The sequence below is a fragment of the Phodopus roborovskii genome, unplaced genomic scaffold (assembly GCF_943737965.1).
Source record: "Phodopus roborovskii unplaced genomic scaffold, PHOROB, whole genome shotgun sequence".
Taxonomy (NCBI): domain Eukaryota; kingdom Metazoa; phylum Chordata; class Mammalia; order Rodentia; family Cricetidae; genus Phodopus; species Phodopus roborovskii.
The window spans coordinates 3,076,361-3,100,846 of NW_026126550.1; the positions used below are offsets into that span (position 1 = coordinate 3,076,361).

Genomic DNA, 24,486 nt, shown 5'->3' on the forward strand with positions numbered 1-24,486 from the left:
GGAGTCTTCTAAACCACCTCCCTCTTTTTAATTAGGAAAACCCACTGCTTGTGCAGTAGGCTGGCCTAGGTTCGGTGGTCCAACCGGGTACCTTGCCCGGAAGGGCGGTCCCTCAGCAGAGGAGCACCGCCCAGGGAGGGTCCACAAGCCACTATCCCAGAGCTCATTGGCCGCCCTGGCATGTCCTAATCCACCCAGCACAACACCATGCCACCGTGAAACTTCTTGGCACATCGTCCTGCGTTCACTCCGCCCCTGTCCCTAGGCGTGTGACCACAGCCTAGCCCAGAGGAAACTCTGGACCCCGTTGCCAGGCCCCGCCCACCAGCCCCGCCCCACAGCCGAGTCCGGCCCTCCAGGAGACTTCTGGCCCCGCCTCTGGCGGCGCGGACTGGACTGCGCAGGTTTGCCAGCAGAGCACTTTCGGTACGCATGCGCCACGTCCTTACGCCGTGTCTGGGCGCCAGGGTCTGTACCGAAAGATGGCAGAGGTTGGGTCCAAGTCAGTGTTGTTCGTGTGTCTCGGTAAGAGCGCTCCGACTTAATGTTTTTTCTCTTTGGGACCCTGAAGTATTTCTTGTGTTAAGTTTCTCAACAAGAGCACTGGGCGGAGGGAAGCAGAGACAGGAGGCTTTGGCTGGGCCCGCGCCTAAACACTCGTTTGCCAGGCGTTTTCATACCCATCCCCCATCTTCTGAGAACCTGAGATCGGTGCAGTTTTGCCCCAGGATGCCCTTGCTCTCCTTCCTGCCCTTCGCAAGACCTCGTACCCTCCCAACTGCCCTTCCTCCACAAATCTATGTCCTACTCCCTCTCTTCCCCAACACGTGCCCCCTCTTACTTGCTCCTCCTTTAAGTCCGTGTCTCCCATCGTCTACTGTGTCAGTTACTTATCTCTGTGATGAAATATCTAACCAAAACAATTTAAGGGAGAATAGATTTGTTTTGCCTCAGTTTCAGAGGTTTTGGGCCTTTCTGGAATGATGGTTGATTATGGGCTTGTAGTGAGGCAAAGCATCACGGTCATCAGGTGGGCAGAGCATGAATCAGAGACTACTCCATGAAACTGGAAGTGCAGAAAGGGGGGCCTGAAGTAGAAAGCAAGACAAAACTTTAGTCCCAAGAACATGCACCAGTATGTACTCTATTCTGTTAATCCCCACATTACTTTCATTATCAGTCAAGGAATACCAGTGACCTCATTCAGTTGGTGTGAAGTATTGAATAAAAGCAGAAACGGTGGGAACAGGGTGTAGTTTGTAGTCAGGTCTCGGGCAGGAGGTCTGCCTGTCATGGTCTAGAGTATAGAGTATGTGGTGTTCAGGTGAGAGTTGTAACCAGGGAAGCCATGGTACCTGGGTTTGGAGACCAGGTAGCCTTTCTCAGCCAAGATTTCTTTGCCCATGGCTACCATGGGGAGAGATTAGGGTCCTTATGCACAGTGGGTACTTTAGGTCAGGCATCTGCATACTCTGTAAAGAGCTGGCGTGAATTCTTTAACTTTGTATGGTGAACAATAGTGTAGCCATAGATGGCCCAAAAGGAACCAAGCTTGGTTATGGTCAGTAGAACTTGTTTATAGATACCAGCATTTGGACTTGATACAATTTGTTCATATCACAAGATTTTCTGCATTTGCATTTAAAAATGATTTAAAACTAAAATTTTTATTAACTTTCTGGACTATATGTGAATGTGGTAAGCCATGAGTTGTCATTTCTGGGCCCCCATTTGGAGTGCAGATCATGGGAGTCAATGTGAGGACTTGGGTTTACTTTGGGCGAGATAAGCCATGGGAGGGTTCAGAGCAGAAGTGGGGAGGGTATAGTTTGTTTCATCTGCTGTTGAAGATTAGACTGCAGGCGGCCCTGGAAAAACCAGGGATATCTTTCTTAGTCAGATGTGTGCTAGTCAGGTGGTAAATTATTAGTCCAGGAAAATTTGAGAGTGGTACAGATACATTATACCCAGAACACATTAGGAACACAGTAAAAGCTGTTATGTTTGGAGTGCAAACATTTTATTCCTTCAGAACCCTTCATGGGACTCTTTTAAGGTGAAGGGGCTACTGGTTAAAAGAGCTTGTTTTATCAAGATTATGAGAGGAGCTTTTTGCTCTGTTAAGCTGGTCAAGACTGGACAAAGGCAGGTGTGATCTCAGCTTCAACCATTGTGGTTGGAAGAGAACTAAGGTCATGTTTAAGTTCCAGAATTTGTGAAAAGTAAAATCTGAGGCTCTGTGTTAATGTATATATGTACATTTTTATTTATGCATTTTTGATGGGATCAGAGGTCTAACCTAGGATCTTGTATATGTTATGCAATATTTCAACTGTCTATCTTTTAATAACATTAAATTTAATAACAAATTGGGAAGCTAGAGGCAAATTATTAGCATTTATATTTCCCTTTATTGATCTTGTAGGTTTCATGACTTGTAATCTCTGTAGCAATAGGGTACTTTATTTTCCCTCTGTTTTTTTTTGAGACAGGGTTTCTCTGTATTGCTTTGGAACCTGTCCTGGAACTAGCTCTGTAGACCAGGCTGGACTCAAACTCACAGAGATTTGCCTGCCTCTGCCTCCCGAGTGCTGGGATTAAAGGCCAGTGCCACCAGTGCCTGGTGTGAAATAAGAGTACTTTTAATCTACATTTACGTATCTTTAAATACAGCTGTCTAGGGTGAAAGTATGAGTGAACATGCTAAAATGATGAAATGGCCCAAATGTTTGTATTGTGGAAAAACAAAACTGTTACTTCACAGTTAATGATGTATTTCTTTTTATACAAAGATGGAGACATTTTGCATTTTATCTTTAAATGTTGATATATTACACATCAGCTACCTCTAATGTTCTAAAACAATGACAGTTGTCTTAATTTTCCTATCACTAATGGCTATAAAAAGTACTGCCTGGATATGTGGTAATGTACATAAAGCCTTTTGTTGGTGAAAGATGGCAGTCTTTATGAGAAAAATCAGGGCTAGGGAGATCTTAGTTGGAGGGACATGGGTTTTCTTTCAGACACCTATGTTTAAGTAAAAGAAAAACAAACAAAAACTGAACATGGTAACATACGTTTATAATCCCAGTACTGGGTAGGTAGTGTTTGTTGGGTCCCTGAGCCTCTTGGCCAGCAAGCCTATCCTACTAGGTTGCTCTAACCCAGTAAGAAACCCCGTCTCTGAGGAACACCACCCAACATTACCCCTATCCTCATATGTAGCTGAACACTTGCCTGTGTACCTACCTCTATACAGAGAAAAATAAAAAATTAGAATGTAGAAAGGAAAACCTTCACAACAAGGACTAGCATTATGGAGGACATTCAAAATGAATTCCTGTCTTAGCTTAATGGTTGATCAATAAGACTTTTTATTGCTATTAAAATAAACAAACAAAACACAGTATAAAGGGAGAAGCCAAGTACTTAGATATGGAAGGATATTCAAGGCAGGAACTGGTCCAGAGCATCTATGTTTCATCACATGTCAGAATGTCCTATTGTCTATGAGAACCAGGAAATTTTGACCTCTCACAGTTTCTTTCTTGCATAATTTTGTTCATAATGTTGGGCTTACATGATACACTCAAATATGTTGTTTTGTTTTGCTGTGTACCTGGACCAAGTTCTCTTGTATTCTGCCCTCCTGCCTCTTGCCCCCTGAAGCAAAGCAGACTTCCTCTAAGATAGGATATAGGATCTATAATTCTATTTTCCTTTATGAAACCTTAAACCTAGAAAGATTTCCCCTTTTTCCTTAAAGACCTGTGTTCCATAGTTGATCCTATACTAGGAGGAAAGAATAGATGCAGACAAACCTTACTAGGCTCCTACTGGTCTCCCTGCATATGTTTTATCAGGAAGAGGTGCTTTGTCCAGTACAACTATCCATTCTTACCATATTTAGTCATAAAATTATATATGCTAAATTTTTAAAAGTGGGAAGTGGGACAGTTTTTTCAAAATCTTTGGCTCTTCAATTGGAAGGTTTCCATGTCTAATAAAATTAATTATATCTGTGTTTTTTTTTTTGTTTTTTTTTTTTTTGGTTTTGTTTTTCTCTTATAAACCTGCCTTATTAGAGTTGTCTGGGCTGATTAAAGCGTGGGTGAGGAAAGGAGCCATACCCACAGACCTTAGACTATTTACCATTGGCTTTTTCATGTAACTTCACAGTATATCTCTGAGCTCTTCTGAGCTTTCCACCTTGCAGGAAGAAGTTGTATCTTAAACAGCTTTCTATCTTCAGGCTTACCATAGTACTTGACTCAAAAGTAGTAGGAATACAAAATAAATGTGTTTGGTAAGCTACCTTGCTAGAACCTTCAGGTTGTTCTCACTGGCTACACCAAGTACAGACTTGGCATGGGATTAGGGCTGTATGTTCCAGGCTCCTCAGTTTATATTCCCTGCTGGCAGTCCCTGCTTTTTTGTCTGGAGTAGTACAGATGTACTCCTGCATCCTGCAGTTCCTACCTTCAGGTCCTCCCACAATGCCATTTAGATTTCTTATCCTGTGGACATCAGTTCAAGCTTAGGTTTCCTGGCATCTTATTTAGCTTTGTGGAATCTTTGTGTTTCTCTGTCTTGTGCTATTGTAGCACTTGTTTATCAGCATTTTTAAAAGTATTATTATATTGTGTCTTCTTAGTATATGAGCTTGCCTCATTGTTGATCTGCTTGCAGATCTAAGGTGTCTTTTGTCTTCGTTGGTGTAGTAAGGAATTTGGTTCTTGTTCAGATTGGCTCATCTTTGATTTCCTTGGTACTGTTTTGGAATAATAAGAGTATCTGTTAACACCTGGAGTCCCCATAGTTTATGTTGTTGGGGGATTCAGGTAGGTTCTGAGTTGTTATCTCCTCACATTTAATTAGTAACTTTGAATATCAGTACTATGGTTAGCTTCCTGGCTTGGCAGTACTACTTTTATATATTGTCAGTTAGTGACAAGAGGGTTAGGTGTCCCCGAAGTAAAAGAAGACTTATTTGGGACCCCCGCAGAATGAGTTTTCCCTTCTTCCATCTGTCTCCAGTCTGTATCTTCTTTTGAGTGGCAACTATGTCATTACCTGAATTCTACATGGAATCAGGAATTCCATGATTCTAAGGAATCATCAAACCTGAGAGGCAAGGTATGCTTGGTAATCTTGAAAATACATACTGCTGTTCTATTGTACTTATTAAGCTGATTGCAACCCACTTCATTAATTTCAGGACTTGATTTTGGTTCATTGCTAGTGAAAATTGATTTGGGTTTTATTTTTCTTCAGCTCTAGTTACCTTGATCATGGGCAGTGAACCTTGTTTGATCAGCTGTTTGCTAGGGAATTCTGCACTGCTCTCCCAACTAAAGTTAAATAGATGCAGCTGGATATCCATTTTGGGAGTGGTCCATACATTCTGTAGGTCAGGAGTTAATATGTACCTTTCTTCCACAATTAACAATCTCTGTATGTCTTCTCCCTCTTTTTTTTTTTTTTTAAAGGTAACATTTGCCGGTCACCCATTGCAGAAGCTGTTTTCAGAAAATTGGTAACTGATGAAAATGTTTCAGATAATGTGAGTACTATTCAGTAGCATGAAGAGTCCAGGCTGACTACCTTTGGGCAGCAAGGTGCCAGAACATTCTTTTTCTCTCCTGCAGTGGAGGATAGACAGTGCGGCTACATCCACCTATGAAGTGGGGAACCCCCCTGACTATCGTGGGCAGAACTGCATGAGAAAACATGACACCCCCATGAATCACATTGCACGGCAGGTACCGTACTGGAACTTGACATATGTTTTGTGTTACAGTGGGCCATTGACAGCAGCGCTGTTTCCGACTGGAACGTGGGCCGGCCCCCAGACCCAAGAGCTGTCAGCTGCCTAAGAAATCATGGCATTAGCACAGCCCATAAGGCAAGACAGGTAGAAAAGATCTTGTTTAATTTCTACGACGTAGAATCTCGTAACTTGAGAGACTGACCACCCTATGTGTTACTGGATGCATTTGGTTAGGGTGAACTAACTTGCTGCCTGTGTAGTTCTGAAAGGCATGGATGACTTTGGGTAACCTGTTAAAATACAAATTAAAGGCATAAAGTTCAGTGAGACAATCTTGACTATGAGCCAGACCTGAGTTGTGGTCTTTATTATATTACCAAGTACAAGCTTCGGTTAGACATCCTTTCTGCTTATGTTATCAGTTTGTTGTTACAACAAAGTTACACTGTACACACACACACCTTTTCTACTTTGAAGTACCATAAAAATATGGGAGAACTCTAGTGTTATTATGAACACTTGCTAGTCTGTCTTAAAGACTGGAAATAAGAACAAATTTTTCAGTTACATATGAAGATAGTTTTGTGTCCATATTATCAGAAGATGCCAGCTATGTTTTTATGAGTTCTTTATTTAAATTAAATAGTTCATTGACCCTTCTTTTAGTACAGTGTTCATTAGGTGGAAAATAAAGATTTTATGTCTTTTGTTCATTTGAATCACTTCAGGCTTTTGCATACTTAGCCAATCTGCCACTGTCTTGGGAATGTGGACTTTGAGTGGTCAGTCAAAACTTTAAGATGTGGTTCTTTTTCATACTCTGAGTGTAACTAAAGCAAGTAGAATATTTTCAATTCATTGGCCTTGGAAAACAAAGCCATAAGCTCCCTCTAGAGCAATTTTAATGATTAGCTTTGAAAGTAGAATTTCAATGGAATCTGTTTGTTTTTCTCTTTTCCTTTTTAAGAAAAAGTTCTCAACCATTGTTTTTTTGTATTTTTAGTTCCAAAACACTTAAAGAATATTTTGTAGGTCAATACCACATTTTTTACTTATGTATGCAGATTTGTTTTTTCTTACTAATTGCCACACTTTGTGTAAATAACTATTCTAGTACAGTTCTTAAAGTTTTATTTCCCTAGTCTACAACGGAGGTTTAATAGGTGGCATGTTGTTAGGATACTGTTCTTTTTAACTCAGTAGTAATGTCTTGGGATGTGAGCTTAGTGAGTCCATACATTTATAGTATCTTCTCCATGTTGCTGCGAAGTGTAACACCAGTTTGCCCTGGTCAGTGTTAGGTGCTTCATCATTCTACCTGCTCCACTGCTGCTGGACATGGCAGCTTCTATTGTGAGGTTTCTTTGGGTAACGTCACTGCAAATGGAGTGAGCATGAGCACAGGATTCCAATGGGTTTATACCTAGCATCTATACCCATTCCTTATCAGATACACTTTGGAGGAGATGTTTTCTTAGCTTTAGAAGTTTATAAAAAGTTGACAGTAGCTCTACTTTGAAAAAGTTGATCTGATCAATTGTTTTTGCTGTTCCTTTGCTTTGAAATTATCCATCTTTTTTTTCTGGCTGCTTGTTTTTTTTCTGGTCTATAGTTAAGCAGCTTTGCTGTGGGAGACCAAAGTATGATCTTTGAATTGTGACTTGATTTTTTTAAAATAAATTTTGGGAAATGACAGACTGTTACTTCACCATATTTTCCTAAGAGATAACTTTTACATATATTGAACATAAACTCTTTATGTTCTTTTCTCTTGCTTCCATTCTGTCACTCTGTTCTTGTTCTGAGATTTCCTGGTAACTAGTTTTCTGCTCTAAGCATTTTACTCTTTTCAAAGTCTATAAGTGTCTGGAGTTACTCATGTCTGTCATTTTATTGACAACTGTTTTAAGTTTTATGTGATCATTTTTGTAATTGTAGTTTTCTGGTGAAACTTAACCTCTTATAATTTTTTGATATCATACTGTTACTGATATTTTACAGTTCTTTGACAATTTCCTGTGTGTGCATAATATATTTGCTCCTATTCACTTTCCTGTTTTCCTCTTTTATCTCCTCATTCCCTTGAATTCCTCCTTCCCAACATATTTCCCTCATACTTGTGTGTGTTTGTGTGTGTGTGTGTGTGTGTGTGTGTGTGTGTGTGTGTGTGTGTGTGTTCATCCCACTGAGTTTAATTAAGGTTGTTTGCATGTCTGTGTTCGGGGTTATTTACTGGATAGTGGGTAATGTGCCATTGGCTGTACCACTTAAGGAAAGTAACTTCTTCAGCTAGGGGTTAGGCCTCATATGTTTTCTCTCCCATTCTTGCCAGACTGTTGATGGGCTCCAAGTTGTGCAGTAACAAAAGCTGCTGTGAATTTACAAGTGAACATACTGTTAGTCTTTTAAATAAGGTCTGTTAACATCCTTCTGGGTCATTTCTGAGCTTGTTCTCTTCTTACCTTTTTGGAGTACTGGGAATTGGAGTACCTTAGGTAGGGCCTATTACATGCTTGTATACAAATGATCTGCCACTGAACTATGTCCCCAGCATTATTTAGTTTTTATTTTGATGGTCTCATTCTGTAGCCTGGGCTGATCTTGATTGTGATCTTCCTGCTTCCCCTTCACAAGGAGCTGAAATTACAGGCCTGTACTACTAGGCCTGGTGAGTCTGATTTCTCCCCTTTTTGTTGTGTGGTGTCCTTACACTAACAATCATAGTGCCTTTGAATTTTTACCACCATTTTTGTCAGGATGCAGGTAGTTAAGTGTCGCGATCAGAGAGGAGGCTTCTGGTAACTCTTGAGTACCCTGCTCCTTCTGCTGGGTCTGAGGTATGGCATGGTCAGCATACCTTTGGGGCAGGGACAGCTCAGAGCACTGAATGTTGGTCTTGTCTTTACTGAGTCCACACAACTTCTCGTTGGCCTGTTGAGCTTTTTGACCTGGTAGGAGAGGACTTGGTTAGGCCAAGAGGAGCAGCCTATACTAGTCTCATTTTCTGGGCCTGTGCTCTTCCAAGGCTTCCTGTCCTGCCAGGCCTGGCCCCAGTTTCTTCTCTATTTTCCCAGGCTGACAACAAGGCGTTTGGGGCCCTGCTTTTCCACCATAGCCTTTGCTTGAGTCTTTACTCTCAAGGAAGCTCTTGGGTACTTGACATCATTGAAATCTCAGTTCTGATGGTTGTTTGTGCATATGTACTCAGTTGTGGTTTACTATCAAACAGTAAGTAACATTCACAGTGATCCACAAGTCCTTTGGAAGCATTCCTAAATTGCATATAACTTCACCTTAAGTGGTATTACCTAGTAGAACTTAGTGCAGAGGCTGATAAGAAAATCTGCCTGACAGTGTTATTCCCTGAACTGAAAATTAAAACACCTGTGGGCTAGAGCCATGTCTCAGTGGTTAAGAGTACTTCCTCAGCACCCAAGTTAGGCAGATCATAACTCTAGCTCCAGGTGATCTGATATACCTTCTAGTTTCTACTAATGCCTTCATACAGATACATACCTACACACACACACACACACACACACACACACACACACACACACACACACACACAAATCTTAAGAGCAAAAGCTCATAGTTCTAGGTTTTTAATGTTTTAAAAAATATTTTTATTTTAGGTGTATGAATGTTTCACTTGAAAATATATGTATACTACATTTGTGTAGTGCTTGCAGAGGTTTGAAGAGGATGTCAGAATCTTTGAAACTGGAATTTTATTATATAGTTGTGACACACTATGTGGATGCTGGGGACTGAACCTGGGTCCTCTATAAGAACTTTTCACCTCTGAGCCATTTCTCTAGTCCTGGATATGTATTTTTTAATTAAGAAAAAAATAATTTTGTTTTAGTTTTAACAATGATAAAACCTACGTAAATAGGCTGTTTGGATGTGGACATGAATGAGTGAAAAGGCCCTTGGGAGAGCTCTGGGTAGGGTCCAGTCAATGCTCACTGAGTTCAGCAGGTAAGGTCCATGCAGAGGAAGGAGTTCAACTGGAGGTGATTTGTTATCTGTGGCTGCATTCCTGCCATACTGCTGTAATGAGCCAGCTATTCTTAGGAGCATGCTTATCACCTGGAAGAAGAATCTTGGTTTCTGTGTGGATTTTCTAATGATATTCGGTAATTGGATTAATTTTTCACATGCAATGTCCTGTGTGTAAAAATGCTTTACTGTGTGTTCATTCTTTACAAGATGAAGTTCTAGCTACTCTTCTTTCTCAGCTATTTTAAAACCAAAAATCTAGAGTGGTTTGACTCTGTAAGTCATCAAGTGTTAACTCTTTTAAAAGACAAATTAATTATAGTAAGTTAAAAATTAATGCTAAGGTATTTTTTATAACTTGAAAAATAACACTTTATATAATAGTATTTTAGTATCTTTGAAATAAGTTATATATATTGGGAATAGTAAAACCATACAGTTCTTTGTGATTATTTAAATGCTATACTAAAAGTTAATAGAAGTGTATACTAAATGCTAAAATTTTTCATTTGAGTAACAAGCAAGTGGCCATTTTTATTATTGCTTGGCTATAGTCATTACGCCTTTTACCCAGATGCTTCCTGGGTCGCCAAAATCTAGAAGATAAATTTCTTCAACTGTTACATATCTTAAACTATACAGTGTCAGAAAGAAGTACATCTGATGAAGTACTGGAGAAACTCTTCCATGTTGAGTTATGGATTCTTGTCCCTGGTGGACCCTTTGAAAGTCAGTTATTCTCCCTTTTCTGAGGCCCGGTATCTCCACTCCTCCTTGCTTCATGGATGGATAGCTCCCCTAGAAGATCTGTTCCTTGATTATTCTAGAGTGTGTTACCAAGGCCTACGACAGTCAGTGGAATGACATAGAGTGGTGGAGGTGATGGCTTGAAAGTCATTTCATGTGTCAACAGAATTGTATTTCTTTACCGAGGGTCCAAAACTAACAATAGCCTTTATGTCCAGATTTTATATTTTCTGATTATTTCAAAGAAAGAATGATCTAAAATTTTGCATTGCAGTTTTGGAAATACAATTATTGTATTTTAACTAAAAATATTCCAAAGTGCTTATTTTATTAAAATTTTAGTTAATGACTGAACATGTAACTTAGTTAATGAGTTAACTTGTAATTATATGTTTCTTTTTTCCAACTACTGTTTTGTAAGTATATAATCACTGTGTTTTGACTTCTTAATTGCAGATTACAAGAGAAGACTTTGCCACATTCGATTATATACTTTGTATGGATGAAAGCAATCTGAGGTAATCATATATATATTTGTTTTTTGTTTTTTGTTTTTTGTTTTTTTTTTTTTTTTTTTTTGACACAGGGTTTCTCTGTGTAGCCCTGTCTGTCCTGGAACTCACAACTGCCTTTGCCTCCTGAGTGCTGGGATTAAAAGCGAGCACCACCTAATAAGGTAATCATATTTTAAACGGTATTTCTGTCCTCAATTGTGTCATAGCCCCAGCAAGTTGTTGTACACAGTGACTTTATATTGTCTTACAGTTTTTAATGTACAAGGTTAATTATAATTTACAGCATGACAGAATTATCAGAGGATGAGGTATGGTTGACTCAGATCTGTTTACAGAGATGTGGCTTCCAAATGAGAGAGTCCAGCTAGTGCAATGAGTGGACATGGAGGCAGCTGGTTTGGGGCTATAGGAATAGAGGTGATGCATGGATTTGCATTAATTCAGCTAAGTGCTGTAACAGATGAGGAGTATCTTATATCTTATTTCTTTATTAGTGCAGGCTCCAGAGTAAATCTGGTAAGACAGAGACTTTACTGGGTTTACATTTTTGGTTAATTACAACTGATTGGCTAAGGTGTTATGTAGCACTGGTTGCTCTGTAATGCTGATGTGGTCCACAGGTCCGTACCCCTCTTTATTAAATTCACTTTATTACCAAGAAAGAAAATGAGGAACAGTGGACTTAAGTCACTCCCCTAAGTTCACAGGACAGGTGGGTGGGTCTAGAAGGGCCTAAAATCATAGCTGCTATCATCTTGACCTTCATGCTTTCCACTGAACATATTTGTCCCAAGCACAATTGCTCCTGGTCTCACCTGTCCTTGCCCTCAGTCCTACTTGCTCCTGTCTTCACTTGACCTGAATGTTGTCCCTTTGTCTTGGGGTGTGGTATGCATCCCAAGTTCTTTCCTGGCATTTTTTGAAATGGTATCATTTTTATTTTCCCAAAATACATTTCAAAATCAGAAGAAAACCTAATAATTGAGTGACTTAAAGATGCTCATTTGGGTATCAGAATCTGTACACTGTGGCATACAGCTGCAAGAGTCCCACAGGTCTGCAGAGTGTTCTGTTTCATTTCAAATCAGGTTGCACTGTTGTATTTTGATAGGATATTTCATAAACCCTGAGCAGATGTCCCTGTTTAACTTAAAACCTTAGATCAGAAATCTAAGTTCATGTTTCAATTTTACAGAGATTTGAATAGAAAAAGTAATCAAGTTAAAAACTGCAAAGCTAAAATTGAGCTACTTGGGAGCTATGATCCACAGAAACAACTCATTATTGAAGATCCCTATTATGTAAGTACATTTCAGGTTTGGGGCCACTGTTAAGATGGACAGGATGTATTCTGTGGTATTAAATGACAGGTCTAGGTCTTCTGAGGACATTGTCATCCATCATAAACCATTGTTGCTTTTTCTTTTTCATTCTTTTAGGGCAATGACTCTGACTTTGAAGTAGTGTACCAGCAATGCCTCAGGTGCTGCAAGGCCTTCCTGGAGAAGACTCGCTAGATGGTCCCGCCCACCACCATTGAGCAACTCACTCACCAGAGCCATGCCCAAGGGTGGTGGCAGTCCTTAGCCCCATGTCCCACCTCTCTTTTCAGCTGACTTACTGTCTACCTTTAAAATAATTGTAGGTGGAAATTAGGGATATGTCAGAAGGATAAAACTATCTGAGTAAGACAGTTTGAGGTGAGGCTAAGCATCCTTAGACTAAGTGAACTTCTCACCTTGCCCTAATTAAAATAGTGACACAAGCAAATATGGAACAAAATAGAACACAGTGAAGTAAGAATGACCTACAGGGTCCAGGTCAGGCTTTGCTCCCAGCCAGCCTGGGTAGTCTGTGCTGACTAGAGTGTGTGCATGGCCAGCACCCAGGGGAGCCATTTGCTTGCCTTATACCTCTCTGTCCTAGACTCCTTAGACAATAACTCCATCCCCATTAGCCTCCATTTAACACTGGCAGAGTTTTAACTCAGACACACTGAGTGCATTGAAATACCTGAAAGAGAGGAGAAGCCGCATGAGATAATGCTGGCCTGCAATTCCAGCAGGAGTCCCTGGCTGGACAGTGAAGATGGGGGCAACAGATTGATAAAATTAGCATTTTTACTCTTGGTTTTTGTCTAGTGTTTTTGAGCTTTGTTTCTATTTGAGCCACTTTACCTCTTTAGAAAAGAAAAGGTGTGCTTAAATAGTGGAATGTTTATAGTGTTCTTTCATCAACGTTTTAAAGTTACAAGCAAGCATAAGTAATCAGAAAAGTGACCTCAAATTCATATGTCAGAAAAGAAATGTGAGTTAAACCGGGACATTAACAAATATAACTGAAATAGAAATCTGGTGTCTGCCTGCTTTCTTACTGACAGAATGAAAAAAATATGTAAAACAATGCCTTTATGTGCCTTTTTACTTGGTCTGTTAAGTTTGTGTACTTATTCTCAATAGAAAGTAAAGTGATAAAAAATATAAGCACATTGCTGTGACATATGGTGAGGTATGTTTAATTAAGAGACTCTGGAGCTATCCTTATCTATGGGCCATCTTCGTGTAACTGATGTTTCCTGCCAGCTTCCTAGCTGAGTAGGTGGTAAATGTCTGTCTTAGCCCAACTTAACTGGTCACACCTAGTGATCTCCAATCCTGGAGAACTTCTAGTTAGAAAAGGTATCTCAATGTTTGAAAGAAGCATAGATACCTGGGAATATGCAGTTACGGGCTTGACCATAGCCCATTCTCAAAGGAAGGTGAAAAAGACCCTCTTGAGAAAAGCAACTACCCCAACATCCCCTTTTCACAGAAAGGCCATGATGTCCTGACAAAGACAGATACTTCACCCATTAACTTTCTGGCTCCTGTGGGGTTTTGGTCATAGTTTTCACAAAGTTAAAAACTAGGAGGGCAAAGGACAAATAGTTAACAATAAGTCAGAAGCTCTCATCTTAGTTTGGTAGTTGCTTGAGGATCTCAAATTTCTCTTTCACATTATAAAGTCCTATTTTCTTGAATTTTTATATGTATACCTTAGATGCAAATCCTTGGAATGTGGAATTCTGGTGGCTACTTTGTTCTGTGGCTGTTCCAAACAATACCATGTGTAAGACTCATAAACACAGACACTTACCATTTTAAGTTCAATCTAATTACTTAAAAAAAATACATAGTCATTAAAATTTGGAACTGTTCTTGGTGTTCTTAGTTTGGCATTCTCTTCCAATTATGTAGGAAATAGTGAATATGAACTTATTTGGAGTATTGTTGACTAAATGAGACCAAGTAATCAGGAATTTATGTCATTTAATACTTAGTGACACACACACACACACACACATATATATATATGTCACGTGTTTGTGTATATAGCAATGATAATGTTGTAGAATAGGCACTCTGAAGACTGATCATTATACCAAACACTTCATTTATTTCCTTGTACTTATTCACAGTATTTACATATTGTACAATACCTGGAATGTACTTTTACAGAGGACAAATGAGACTGGCCTGGGCATATCCACATGTTGATATGCCACTGTCTTCAAAACAAGTGAGGTCTTTTTGGTTTTCATTAAAATCTTTCATGCAGTTCCAAACTGTACTTTGGGAGTTTAATTGTAGAAGTAATACAAAATGTCAAATCATACTTTACACTCTTATGAAAATACAGTTTAATGTTCTGCCTAGGTTTCTAAAGAAATACTTGTGGCTCTACCTAATCCTAAAAGGGAAATACCTCATTTTATAGTATTAAACATCAAATATGGAGTGCTCTCTCTTATAATCTAAGAGTAGCAAATCTCACTGACAGATACACTGATTTGCTGAATGAATATTTGTAAACTGTCAGCAACATAGAAAATGCAAAGTAATTATGGAAGAATGCAAAAATAAATCTCTGTCCACAGGAAATGGGCATGAAGATGGTTCTGTTCTCTTGTTGGTTTCCAAGGCACTTTTCAAGGTTCCTGGTGTTGCTCCTTTGCAGCTGAAAACAATTATATTTGATTTCATAGAACCACTCACTCTTTATTACCAATTCTAGGGGACCTGTGAATCCAGTAATATGACAACACATTTATAAACGAGTCTGCTTCTCTTATGTTGAGAGTCTAGGTTTTCCCCCCACTCCCACCTGGAAAACAATTCTTCAGTTACCATGTGTTTGCTGCCTAAGTGATGAAAGCCATCGTGCCCACCTATGAATGAATACTTGCTAAAGTTAACTTTAGTTCTTGGTCCTACATGTAAGGTAGAGTTCCTTGGGTATTCATTCAACAGATTTGCAGTGTGTCGCTTCCGGGAAATAGTTTGCCTTACACGTCTGCGTTCACACAGTAAAACTAATACTCCTTGTTAAAATGTGTTTGCCTTTTAGTTTTAAAAGAAGGGTAATATCAGGGTTACTAGGCTATGTTCAGGTTAAACCAGGTACTTGGATACTTAGTACTGAAGTCTATACTTTAAAAGAAACCAGAACCAGGCTCAGGCTTTTCACTTAACTGACCTACAGGTTCAATAATAAGATATGTGTGTGACTCAGAATATGCTTTCTCTGGTCCGAGGACAGTTACTGAGCTTCCCAAGGAAACCTCATGAATTTGCTCATTACTTGTCTTCTAGGACTTATAAAACCTTCCCCTTAGGCTGTGGGCAAGAGCTGGGACAGGAATCTAGTTCAACTGTCTTGAAGGGAGAAGATGGGAACTGGACACAGCAGAAGACTGGTATGAACATTGTGAACCAGGCTTTTCTCTGTTGTGGTGAGACATGATGCTTGTTCTGGCCCTGAGAGTCTGACTAGTGCTCTGAACCAACCCACAAAGTACAGGGATACCTATTCAAGTTTCTACTGGTGGCCACTAGATACTGGTTTGCTATCATTTTAAACCCTTCTGACTTAACAAGAGTTTAATCTTTAAAAGTTTTAAACTAATAGTTGACAGGGATACTAGTGTTTTGAACTGCCCCCCACACCCATATTTTGGCCAAACTGAACCTATTCCTTTTGGGATAAGTGACTGTTGAAGCAGGTGGCCTTTGTGTAGAAGTTTGTGAACACAGATCTTCCTGTCTCTGTACTGTGTGCAATATCCTGTCAAATTCCTACTGGATAATGCAGGAGATGTAGCAGAGGCCAGTGTGGGACACATTGTGGCCACCCCGTGCCCTATCTATCCAACGTGCCTTGCCTTTTCCTTGTTTTCTACAATATAATGTATCAGTGCAAGCACATATGTGCTGCTGATGCCTGCCAGACACAGACCAAATAGGGATGATGCATGAGTGCTGTGTGCTGGTGGTAGTTTGGCTCTTTGGGAAACTGAGTCCTGTACAGGAGGCTAGGTGGTACAAAAGGCAAGAAAGTTCTCAGTGGATAGGCCGAATATGCTCTCTCTACTTAGCAGTAAATGGAAATACTTCCCAAGGGATATAATGGAACTGACATTTTTATCTCCCCAGCACATCACCAGCACGTACGTGTGTGTGTGTGTGTGTGTGTGTGTGTGTGTGTGTGTGTGTATGTGTGTGTGTTCATTAAGAGAAAACACTTCTGTGTGCTATAAATGTGGTAGTTAAAAATGTTGGAAAGGAGGGAAATGAGGGCATGCACTTCTCAGCTTTGACTGGCATGAACACACCTGCTTCTTCCAGAAACAGCCAGTTTGCTTATGCAGCCCTCACTGCTTCGCTTCACCAGTAGTGGAGAGGCTCATATTTTTAGTGGCTTTTGGTCCTGATATATCAGTCCAGATTGTGAGGATGTTGTGGCCAACATCGTGAGGCTGCTGTGTATTGGCCCTGCTAAGTCATGTCCAAGGTTTACCTCTGCACAGGGCTGCTGTTGTACTGAACATATCTGTAGATAAAAGAGTGCTGCTCTCATCCATTTTTTTTAATGTGACAATCTAGAACAGCTACTAAAAAAAATGCATCATTTTATTTGTATTTTCTGGACAGCAGGCATGTTTTCTGGGAGCAGGCATTTGCAGTCAGGAAGCATGTCTTACTTGTGGTGTGAATCCCCATCTAATAATGCCTGACTTATAACATAGAAATACAGGACTGATTAAACTAAAGTTCTGTCAATTAGTCTTGAATGAATGAGTGGAATCTGTTGGGAAATAAAGCCATCTCCCCTCTATGCATTGTTAGCAGCACAGTTGAGAGCATTAAGAGGCCAGTGTACAGTTACAACCTGATAGTGCATTTACATTTCTTCCACTAGGCATTCGGGGTGAGCACTCAGAAACATTTATGTTAGCTGTGTTAGTTTTTTTTTTTTGTTTTGTTTTTTTTTTTTACTATGATCATAACACTCCAAACCTTTACCAGATACATAAAATTTGTGTGGCTGTGATTAGTTATAAGTAGTATAGTTTAACTTAAAGTTTTGTATTACTTTACCAAGATACAAAAGGAATGCACATTTGAGAAGTATCATGTTTCAGGAGTGTGTGTGTGTGTGTGTGTGTGTGTGTGTCTGTGGTGTATACATATGTACATGCAGATGTGCATGCCCCTGTATGCATACAGAAGCCAGAGAAGGATGGTGAGTGTCCTGTTATATAATATCCTTGTCCTTCAAGAAAGGGTCTCTCACTGAAACTCTTGTCTGGCCAGTACAGCTCTGGGGTTATAGGTATCTGTTGTCATGGCCAGCATTTTACATAGCTAATAGGAATTTGAACTTAGAGCCTTATGTGTGCATAGTAAATGCTCTTACCCTCTGAGCTATATCCCTAACCTCATGCTTCAGTTTTTAAATTTGGTGTTTTTATGGACTGATAGGCAATGCAATGTTGGGCAGCAGGGAACCACAGTTCTAGCCTGCTACATTTTCTATATTGTTTATTAAATAAATTTGAAGGATGTCTGTGTTCATAAACATCAGTGAATTAGTTCAGCTTGGAAGTCAACAGCAATAGATTAAAACATATCCCAATGTTAAACTATCTGCTATATGACATTCCAATAAGAATGTCCACTATAGATAGCCAGCAGGGGGAGCCTTCTACTCATGGCCTTTGTTTTGAGATAAATTGGTTGATTTTTGCTCAGAGTAAGGCTACTATTGTGAAAGCATGCATGTGTTTAAATGCCCGGGTGGTTTATTATGACCTACATGGGAGTCTGACACTTGCTGTGTGTCTACCACAATTGTCTGGTAGCTTACCTTATCTCTCCATGCACATGGGACTGACAGCCAGCCGCGTAAGTAGCCTGGCACATCTTTTATAGTCTGCAGTGAAAACAAACCATGGACCCTTGTCAGTTGCCTGAACAACATTAAAATTAAATATAGGCTGATTTTTTTTTGCAAGTATACAAAGTGCTATAATCACCATTTTTAAAAATATTCTGAAGTCCCTAGAAGCAATAGCGTCTGTTACCTGAAATTATGAACTCTAAGTTTCTTACTTCAGGGGAAGATTGGCATTACAAGCAGAAATCAGCTGAAATGTGGCTGCCAGGGTTACAGAAATGCCATGAGTGCTGCTTCTAGTGAGACAGGCTCTCAATATACCTTTGTGTGAATTCTTTAGATTACATGCAGACTAAGTCTCCACTTGAGATGAGCCTTATAGACTTTTGTAATGATGTTAGAAAGAAAGAGGGTCAAAAGGGCCAGGGCAGAACTGACCCAGTTGGGAGGCTATGCAAGAAACAGAGGCAGGAGGATAAGAGGTTCAATGCTAGCCTGGGGGTACAGAATGAATTTGAGGCTACCTTGAACAACTTAACAAGAACATGTCTCAAAAGGTAAAAAAGAGATCGGGGTGGATATAAGCTCAGTGATAAAGTACTTGTGGGAGGCTCTAGACTTATTAATTATCATCAACGAAGAAGAGGAACAAAAATATTCTAAAGGAATATTTTCAAGTGTAGACTGGAAGGAAAAGGTAATAGTTTTTAAGTGCTGCTGCTTCCTATGATCCCATACTTCATTCTTCTGCTTCATCAAAAAATATACAGTAAGGTTCAGTTACCACACCTATAGGAAGATTTCCCCAGAACAAAATTCTGTGAAAAGCTTCAGTAATTTATGATTTATTGAAGTTTATGTCTCAGGAGTAACAAAAATCCTCAAAGGGGGAAGCATCCATGGGGAAGCATCCATCCTCAACAGAGAATCTGAATGAATGACAATATATACACACTCAAGAAGTCAGCTTCTAAATGTTTATGATATAAATCCTTTAGTTAAAGTGGAAAGAGAACCTAACCTGCTTTTGATTGGTCACCTAGATTTGTGCTTTATTGCTCTTCTCCCACAATGTTTGGGATGTAGTTTTCCCAAATAGATTCTCTACCAAGGTGGAGTAGATTGTGAGCCCAGGAGTAATCTAATCAACAAACTATACATACTTCCACTACAGGTGTTCCCATCTCTCTCAGTCCAAGTCTCAAGCAGTACTCCTCAACCAGCAATGTGCATGCAGAGTAGAACAGATCCTATTAATCAGGAACAAGGGAGATGTGGTTCATTTCACCAAGCTCTTATGGCTACCAAGGCTCTGGTTCTTATCAATTCTAGCACCTCAGGATTTCAGTGAGTTTCTAAACAACCTATAACATCTCAGAAGAGCCATTATTCTGTTCTATACGGGAAAAGAAATGGAAGTAGCTAATTGTCTCAGTGCACAAATGTGTCAACCTTCCCCCTCTTGGGACTCAGGACCAGGAGTCTGTAGATATTGTTACCAAAGGATGCAACAGTGTGGAGTAAAGTATGGCATCCCGGGAGAAGCTTAGTGGAGTATGAGCCTTGGGCCTGGTTTTTTGATGTCTCTTTGTCAAGCATTTGAAATTCTGTCTCCTAGTCTCTAAGAGAATGTGTTTTAATGCTAGAAGTTCATGTTCAAATTTAGAATCTAGACTATTATTGTGTTGTAGGAGATATTTGTTATAAAATAGAAGCACACTTAAACAATAAAAGGGTTTTGTGGATCAAAAAAACAAGTCAGTAATTCTCAAACAGAAGATAGTTTCACTACATGAGAAATTAGGGGAGATAGTGACTCAAGAGCTCCACATAGCAAGTTCCAATGAAAAATTAAATACTACAGGAAGCATGTTGGCTCACCTTGGGCTGCAGGCCTGACTATGTCTGAAACATGCTAGTGAGTCAGCCTTGCTGGGCCAAGACCGACGATGTGATGTCATGAACCTACCTAGCAGTGCCCATCATATAGAAGCAGTCTGTAAATGACGGGCATCATTATTCAGAGAATCTCTGCTGCCTAAACAGAAAAAAATTCCTATTTCATGTAACGAATATATATCTGTGTCAAGCAGGAAAGGCTACTTAAGTCTGCTGACTGGGCTGCTGTCCTCTTTATCATCTCTCAAAGCAGCCAGTCAGATCCTGGTATGTCTGCAAGGCTTTTACCTGTGAAAGTCAGCATCTCATTTTAAAAAATGGTTTTATGAAGAGAGCAAGGAGTCATTATGGGGAAGTGAAATATACTGCAGTAGATACATAGATGAAGCATGTTGAAAAAAAAGAAATTTAAATGAAGAACATGAGAAATGGGTCAGTGTATGATCCCTGTGTCTCTGGGCTGAGGAACAGCCAGAAGAGCAGCATTTGGAACAGAAAAAATACTTGGGCGGCCGGGCATTGGTGGTGTATGCATTTAATCCCAGTACTCAGGTAGCAGAGGCAGGTAGATCTCTGTAAATTCAAGGCCAGCCTGATCTACAGAGCAAGTTCCAGGATAGGATCCAAAACAATACATAGAAACCCTGTCTTGGAAAACAAAACAAACAAACAAACAAAAAAACAAAAACAAAAAAAAATCTTGGGCAATGAGTGATGAGACTTTTATTACAAATGAAAACAGCACTGGTCAGAGCATTGGAGGTAGTAAAAAAAACTTTTTACAGGAAAATTTCAGGCCAACCAGACTGTTTATACCCCAACACTGACCACCAGCAGACACCTGAGCATCTCACACCTAATCTGTGTCATGTCCACTAGAATAGAATATGGACTTTGTGAAAGAATTCATAAACAAAATGAGAATGTGAATGAAAGGAAGGGCTCAGCCCATTGCAAGAGCTGATTATATTCCATGGGTTATCATGAGGTAAATACTTTCCAGTGGAATTGGTTGTTACAGAGTTTAAGCCATCTGCTCCAATGTCCTGCCCCAGTCCAGCCAGGTAGGGACACTCAGGCCCCACACCTGTCAAAAGCAGGCCTGCTGCACTGCAAAGGAAGAGTGGAGCGCCATTTGCCTATTGGGTGCTCACTTACATGCAGGGATGGTGCAGTCTCGCGTGTTGTGGTAAAGTCTGTGAAAGTGCTTGCTGCACTTCGGACTGAAATAAAGAGGACCTGGAACACAGAGGAAGAAAGTCACAAAGACTCAGGGCAAAAAGGAGCAGGGAGGGCAGAGGAGTGAAGGGAACACACACCTGTGAGATGTTTCAGAAACTTGTCCTTCATCCTTAGATCTCGAGGAACAATCTCTATGAGGGGTGAGAAATCATATTACTTGAACAAAGCACCTATTAAGTGTGATCTTAAGTGAATGTGGAGGAAATTTTTGAGAATCGCATTATCCATACTACAATGCACTGGATAGAATAGGACAACACTTGGCAGTTGCACATAATACAATGTGGACACTTAGATCAGCATGATCTTTCTCAAGCAGCATTAACTACTCATAAAGCTCCAATATTACCAGTCTATTTTCTCTGGATATGATAAGAATTATAGGCCCTAAGTTACAGGTTTGGGGAAAAAATGGTTTTGGATAGGTTCCAATGGATGTATCACTTGTATACACTGTAAAAAACTTTGAAATCAAATTCCACAGCATTTAAAAATTCTAGAAATAAACCTGAACCTTCTAAACAAAACAGAAAGTGTGTTATTGAACACTATACATTGTAGGTAATATTTTGAGGCGGGTGTGAACAGATGGGAACATACATCACCTTGATTTATAAGGCAAAGTAGGGTCCCCAAGGAAAGGATTTTAAACATCAACTTGTAATTGTGCTTTTCATTGACACCTGGTCCCTAGTGATGGGTCCCAGGTTGTTTGTCCCCTCTATCCCCTGCTGAGTTTGGATATTGTTTTTGCTTTATTTTCAGTCTCTGTAATCATTTTCTAAGTTTCTGACCCACATGAGGCCAAAAACTTCTCTATGATTGTGTAATGTCACATTGTATTTTACCAGAAATACTATTTTCCTCTTTCCTGATAGTTGAAGAGAGACACTGACATTGAGTCTTTCATGAGGGAGGTAGAGACTACTCCCCGAAGCCTTTCTTCATGTACTTCTTACTTGAGTCAGTTTACACAAAAGTGACCCTATCATATTTGACCTAATTCTGTCATGAAAGCATTAAAAGCTTGCATGCTTTCCTGAGAAATTCCCATGGGCCACTCTGGGAAGGGCTCCACCAGGGAAGCTCTGGCCATTTCTTCCTCTTCTGGAAATGGTGGGCTGGGAACCTTCCCCTGAAAAGAGCAGAGTGTTCTGAACTGGGCACAAGCATATCTTAGAAGTGGGTTAGATTGTTATTTTAGAGGCTCACACACAGTCTCCTGTTTCTGCCAGTTTCTTTTTCTTGAAAAACAAAAAACAAAACAAAACAAAAAACCCCTTATTTGGAATTTTAAAAATTGATTCATGTTTAAAACGGTGTTTCTAAAAAAAATTCTATTTAAGAAAATACTAATATAATGTGTCTTTCAGATAGGTAGGCCTGTCATCCACACTGCCAAGACTTACTCTTTGCTCCTCAGGACACACTGTGGCTAGCACTCTCTTTTAGGGGCCACACTGACAGGATCTCACTCATTCTTTTTCCTTCCGGTTTGCACTGATGGGCATTCAGGTATGCCTTGGTTTCTCGGGTTCATATTGCCAAGACTCACTTTCACTCATTCTCTATCAGGTCTACATTGCCTGGACCTCACCCACTCCCTTCCCCATGGTCCACATTGTTGAACAATCAATCACCCACTCTCTACCAAGTAGATTGGAACTGTCACTCAGCACTTACCCTCTGCCTCTCAGGTCTACACTAAGATTCTCACTTACTGTTCATAGTCCACACTGCCCGGATCCTCATTCACTCTCCACCCCACTGGTCCACAGCTCAATCTCATTAACTTTCTGTGCTTTGTGGTCTAAGCTGCTGGGCACTCACTTACTCTGTTCCTCAGACTTATACTGACTGCTAGGGCTCCCTCTTCCACACTCTATCCTCAAAGGTCTACCCTGCTGGCCGGCCACTCACTGATTATTTTCTGCCTTTCAAGTCTATGCTGCCAGAACTCTCCCTTACTCTATTTCATATTATGGTCTACACTGCTGAGCTCTCACCCACTAAGTCCTTCATGTCTACACTGAGGAACACTCACCCACTCTCTGCTCCTCTGGGTCTGCCCCATAATCCGTGGCCTCTCTGCGGCCCAGGGCAAAGTCGAACTCGCCAAGGAGCTGTAGCCTCTTGTCTCCCGTGTGGAATTTCTTCAGCTCCTGGACCAGCTCAACTAGCAACCTCAGCAGCGTCTGCCTGTCTGCAGGCTCCCGGGGCTGCGCGCGTCCCCGGTCCCCCACCATGCTCAGCAGCAGCAGCACAAGGAGCAGCGGGCGCCCTGACACGCGCATTGCCCCGGTGGCCTGTGTCGCGGGTCTTGGGACCCGCCGACCCACCAGCCAGAGTCCAAGTTTCCCGCACGCGGAGTCCGCGCAGAGATCGCGCCGCACAACTTTCTTTCACCGCGGGAAACGGCGCGCGGGGTCTTGGACACTTCTCGGAGATAGGAGGCCACAGGTGTAGCTCGGCCTTAGGTCTGGAGCTGCGAAGAAGATGGGCCACCCTGGACTTGAGGGGCCAGGACACCTGCCAGCTGTGGGTCCCGCACTGCCCTCAGGCACCTGCAACCACACTGTGGATCCCACGTTGCCCTCGGGCACCTGAGCCCACACAGTAGGTTCTGCGCCTGCCGCGCTTCTCCGTTCCCCAGTCCGGACACTACTTATGAGCTCCAGCTCCACTTATCCAGCGCAGGGACACAGGGCGCACGGCTCCTACGGGGGCAGCGCCGACCCTGCTGCTCCAAGTCCCGCTGTCCTCGGGCGCTTCTTATCCCTGCGGCCGCCGACGTCAGGCGGGTCCCCCGGGTTCCGAGCGCTGCTTTAATTAGAACCTCCGAACACTGCTCCGGGGCGCGGATATTCGTCAGGCCCCTCCGCCTCTCGCTCTCTCATCCCCTCCCCCGTCCCCTCTGGGCCCAGTCTTCAGTCTCCGCCCCTCCCTCACGTCTCCACCAGCGTCTGGTCTCCCCCTCTCTCGTCCTTCCTCTGCCTCTCCTGTCTCCCTCTCCCGCAGTCTGTTTCCCTCCGTTCCTGTCACAAGTGACAGGATGAGCAGAAATGCCTTTACCGGGAACTGGGATCTGTT

The 24,486-nt window shown here is 41.1% G+C and overlaps 2 protein-coding genes across 4 annotated transcripts; one reads left to right on the forward strand and one right to left on the reverse strand.

Moving 5' to 3' along the window:
* Nucleotides 1-395: 395 nt before the first annotated feature.
* On the forward strand, nucleotides 396-14,960 carry Acp1 (acid phosphatase 1). Of its 3 annotated transcripts, none has more exons than XM_051201290.1 (6): nucleotides 396-525; nucleotides 5,493-5,566; nucleotides 5,652-5,765; nucleotides 10,982-11,043; nucleotides 12,236-12,341; nucleotides 12,480-14,960. In XM_051201290.1, exons 1-6 carry the CDS (start codon nucleotides 483-485, stop codon nucleotides 12,555-12,557), a joined length of 477 nt encoding a protein of 158 aa, XP_051057247.1. In that variant the 5' UTR covers nucleotides 396-482; the 3' UTR covers nucleotides 12,558-14,960. The 3 variants fall into 3 exon arrangements, with proteins under 3 accessions (XP_051057247.1, XP_051057248.1, XP_051057249.1); XM_051201291.1 differs by lacking the exon at nucleotides 5,652-5,765 and adding an exon at nucleotides 5,804-5,917; XM_051201292.1 differs by lacking the exons at nucleotides 5,493-5,566; nucleotides 5,652-5,765 and adding an exon at nucleotides 5,804-5,917.
* Nucleotides 14,961-14,975: 15 nt separating this feature from the next.
* On the reverse strand, nucleotides 14,976-23,963 carry Alkal2 (ALK and LTK ligand 2). Its single transcript, XM_051201293.1, has 5 exons — nucleotides 23,441-23,963; nucleotides 21,474-21,527; nucleotides 21,313-21,393; nucleotides 18,226-18,291; nucleotides 14,976-15,036 (listed from the first exon to the last, which is right to left on the reverse strand). The coding sequence occupies exons 1-4, from the start codon at nucleotides 23,688-23,690 to the stop codon at nucleotides 18,227-18,229; spliced, it is 450 nt and encodes a 149-aa protein (XP_051057250.1). The 5' UTR covers nucleotides 23,691-23,963; the 3' UTR covers nucleotides 14,976-15,036; nucleotide 18,226.
* Between the last annotated feature and the right edge of the window lie 523 nt (nucleotides 23,964-24,486).

What these genes read in the sequence shown, in the direction of transcription:
- Acp1 (XM_051201290.1), top strand. Translation starts at nt 483, where the DNA reads ATGGCAGAGGTTGGGTCCAAGTCAGTGTTGTTCGTGTGTCTCG. An exon ending in ATGAAAATGTTTCAGATAAT is followed by an intron (nt 5,567 to 5,651) that starts GTGAGTACTATT and finishes TCTCTCCTGCAG; the next exon opens with TGGAGGATAGACAGTGCGGC. An exon ending in TGAATCACATTGCACGGCAG is followed by an intron (nt 5,766 to 10,981) that starts GTACCGTACTGG and finishes TCTTAATTGCAG; the next exon opens with ATTACAAGAGAAGACTTTGC.
- Alkal2 (XM_051201293.1), bottom strand. Translation starts at nt 23,690, where the DNA reads ATGCGCGTGTCAGGGCGCCCGCTGCTCCTTGTGCTGCTGCTGCTGAGC. An exon ending in GTTTCTGAAACATCTCACAG is followed by an intron (nt 21,394 to 21,473) that starts GTGTGTGTTCCC and finishes TCTGTGTTCCAG; the next exon opens with GTCCTCTTTATTTCAGTCCG. An exon ending in AGACTGCACCATCCCTGCAT is followed by an intron (nt 18,292 to 21,312) that starts GTAAGTGAGCAC and finishes TTTTCACTGCAG; the next exon opens with ACTATAAAAGATGTGCCAGG.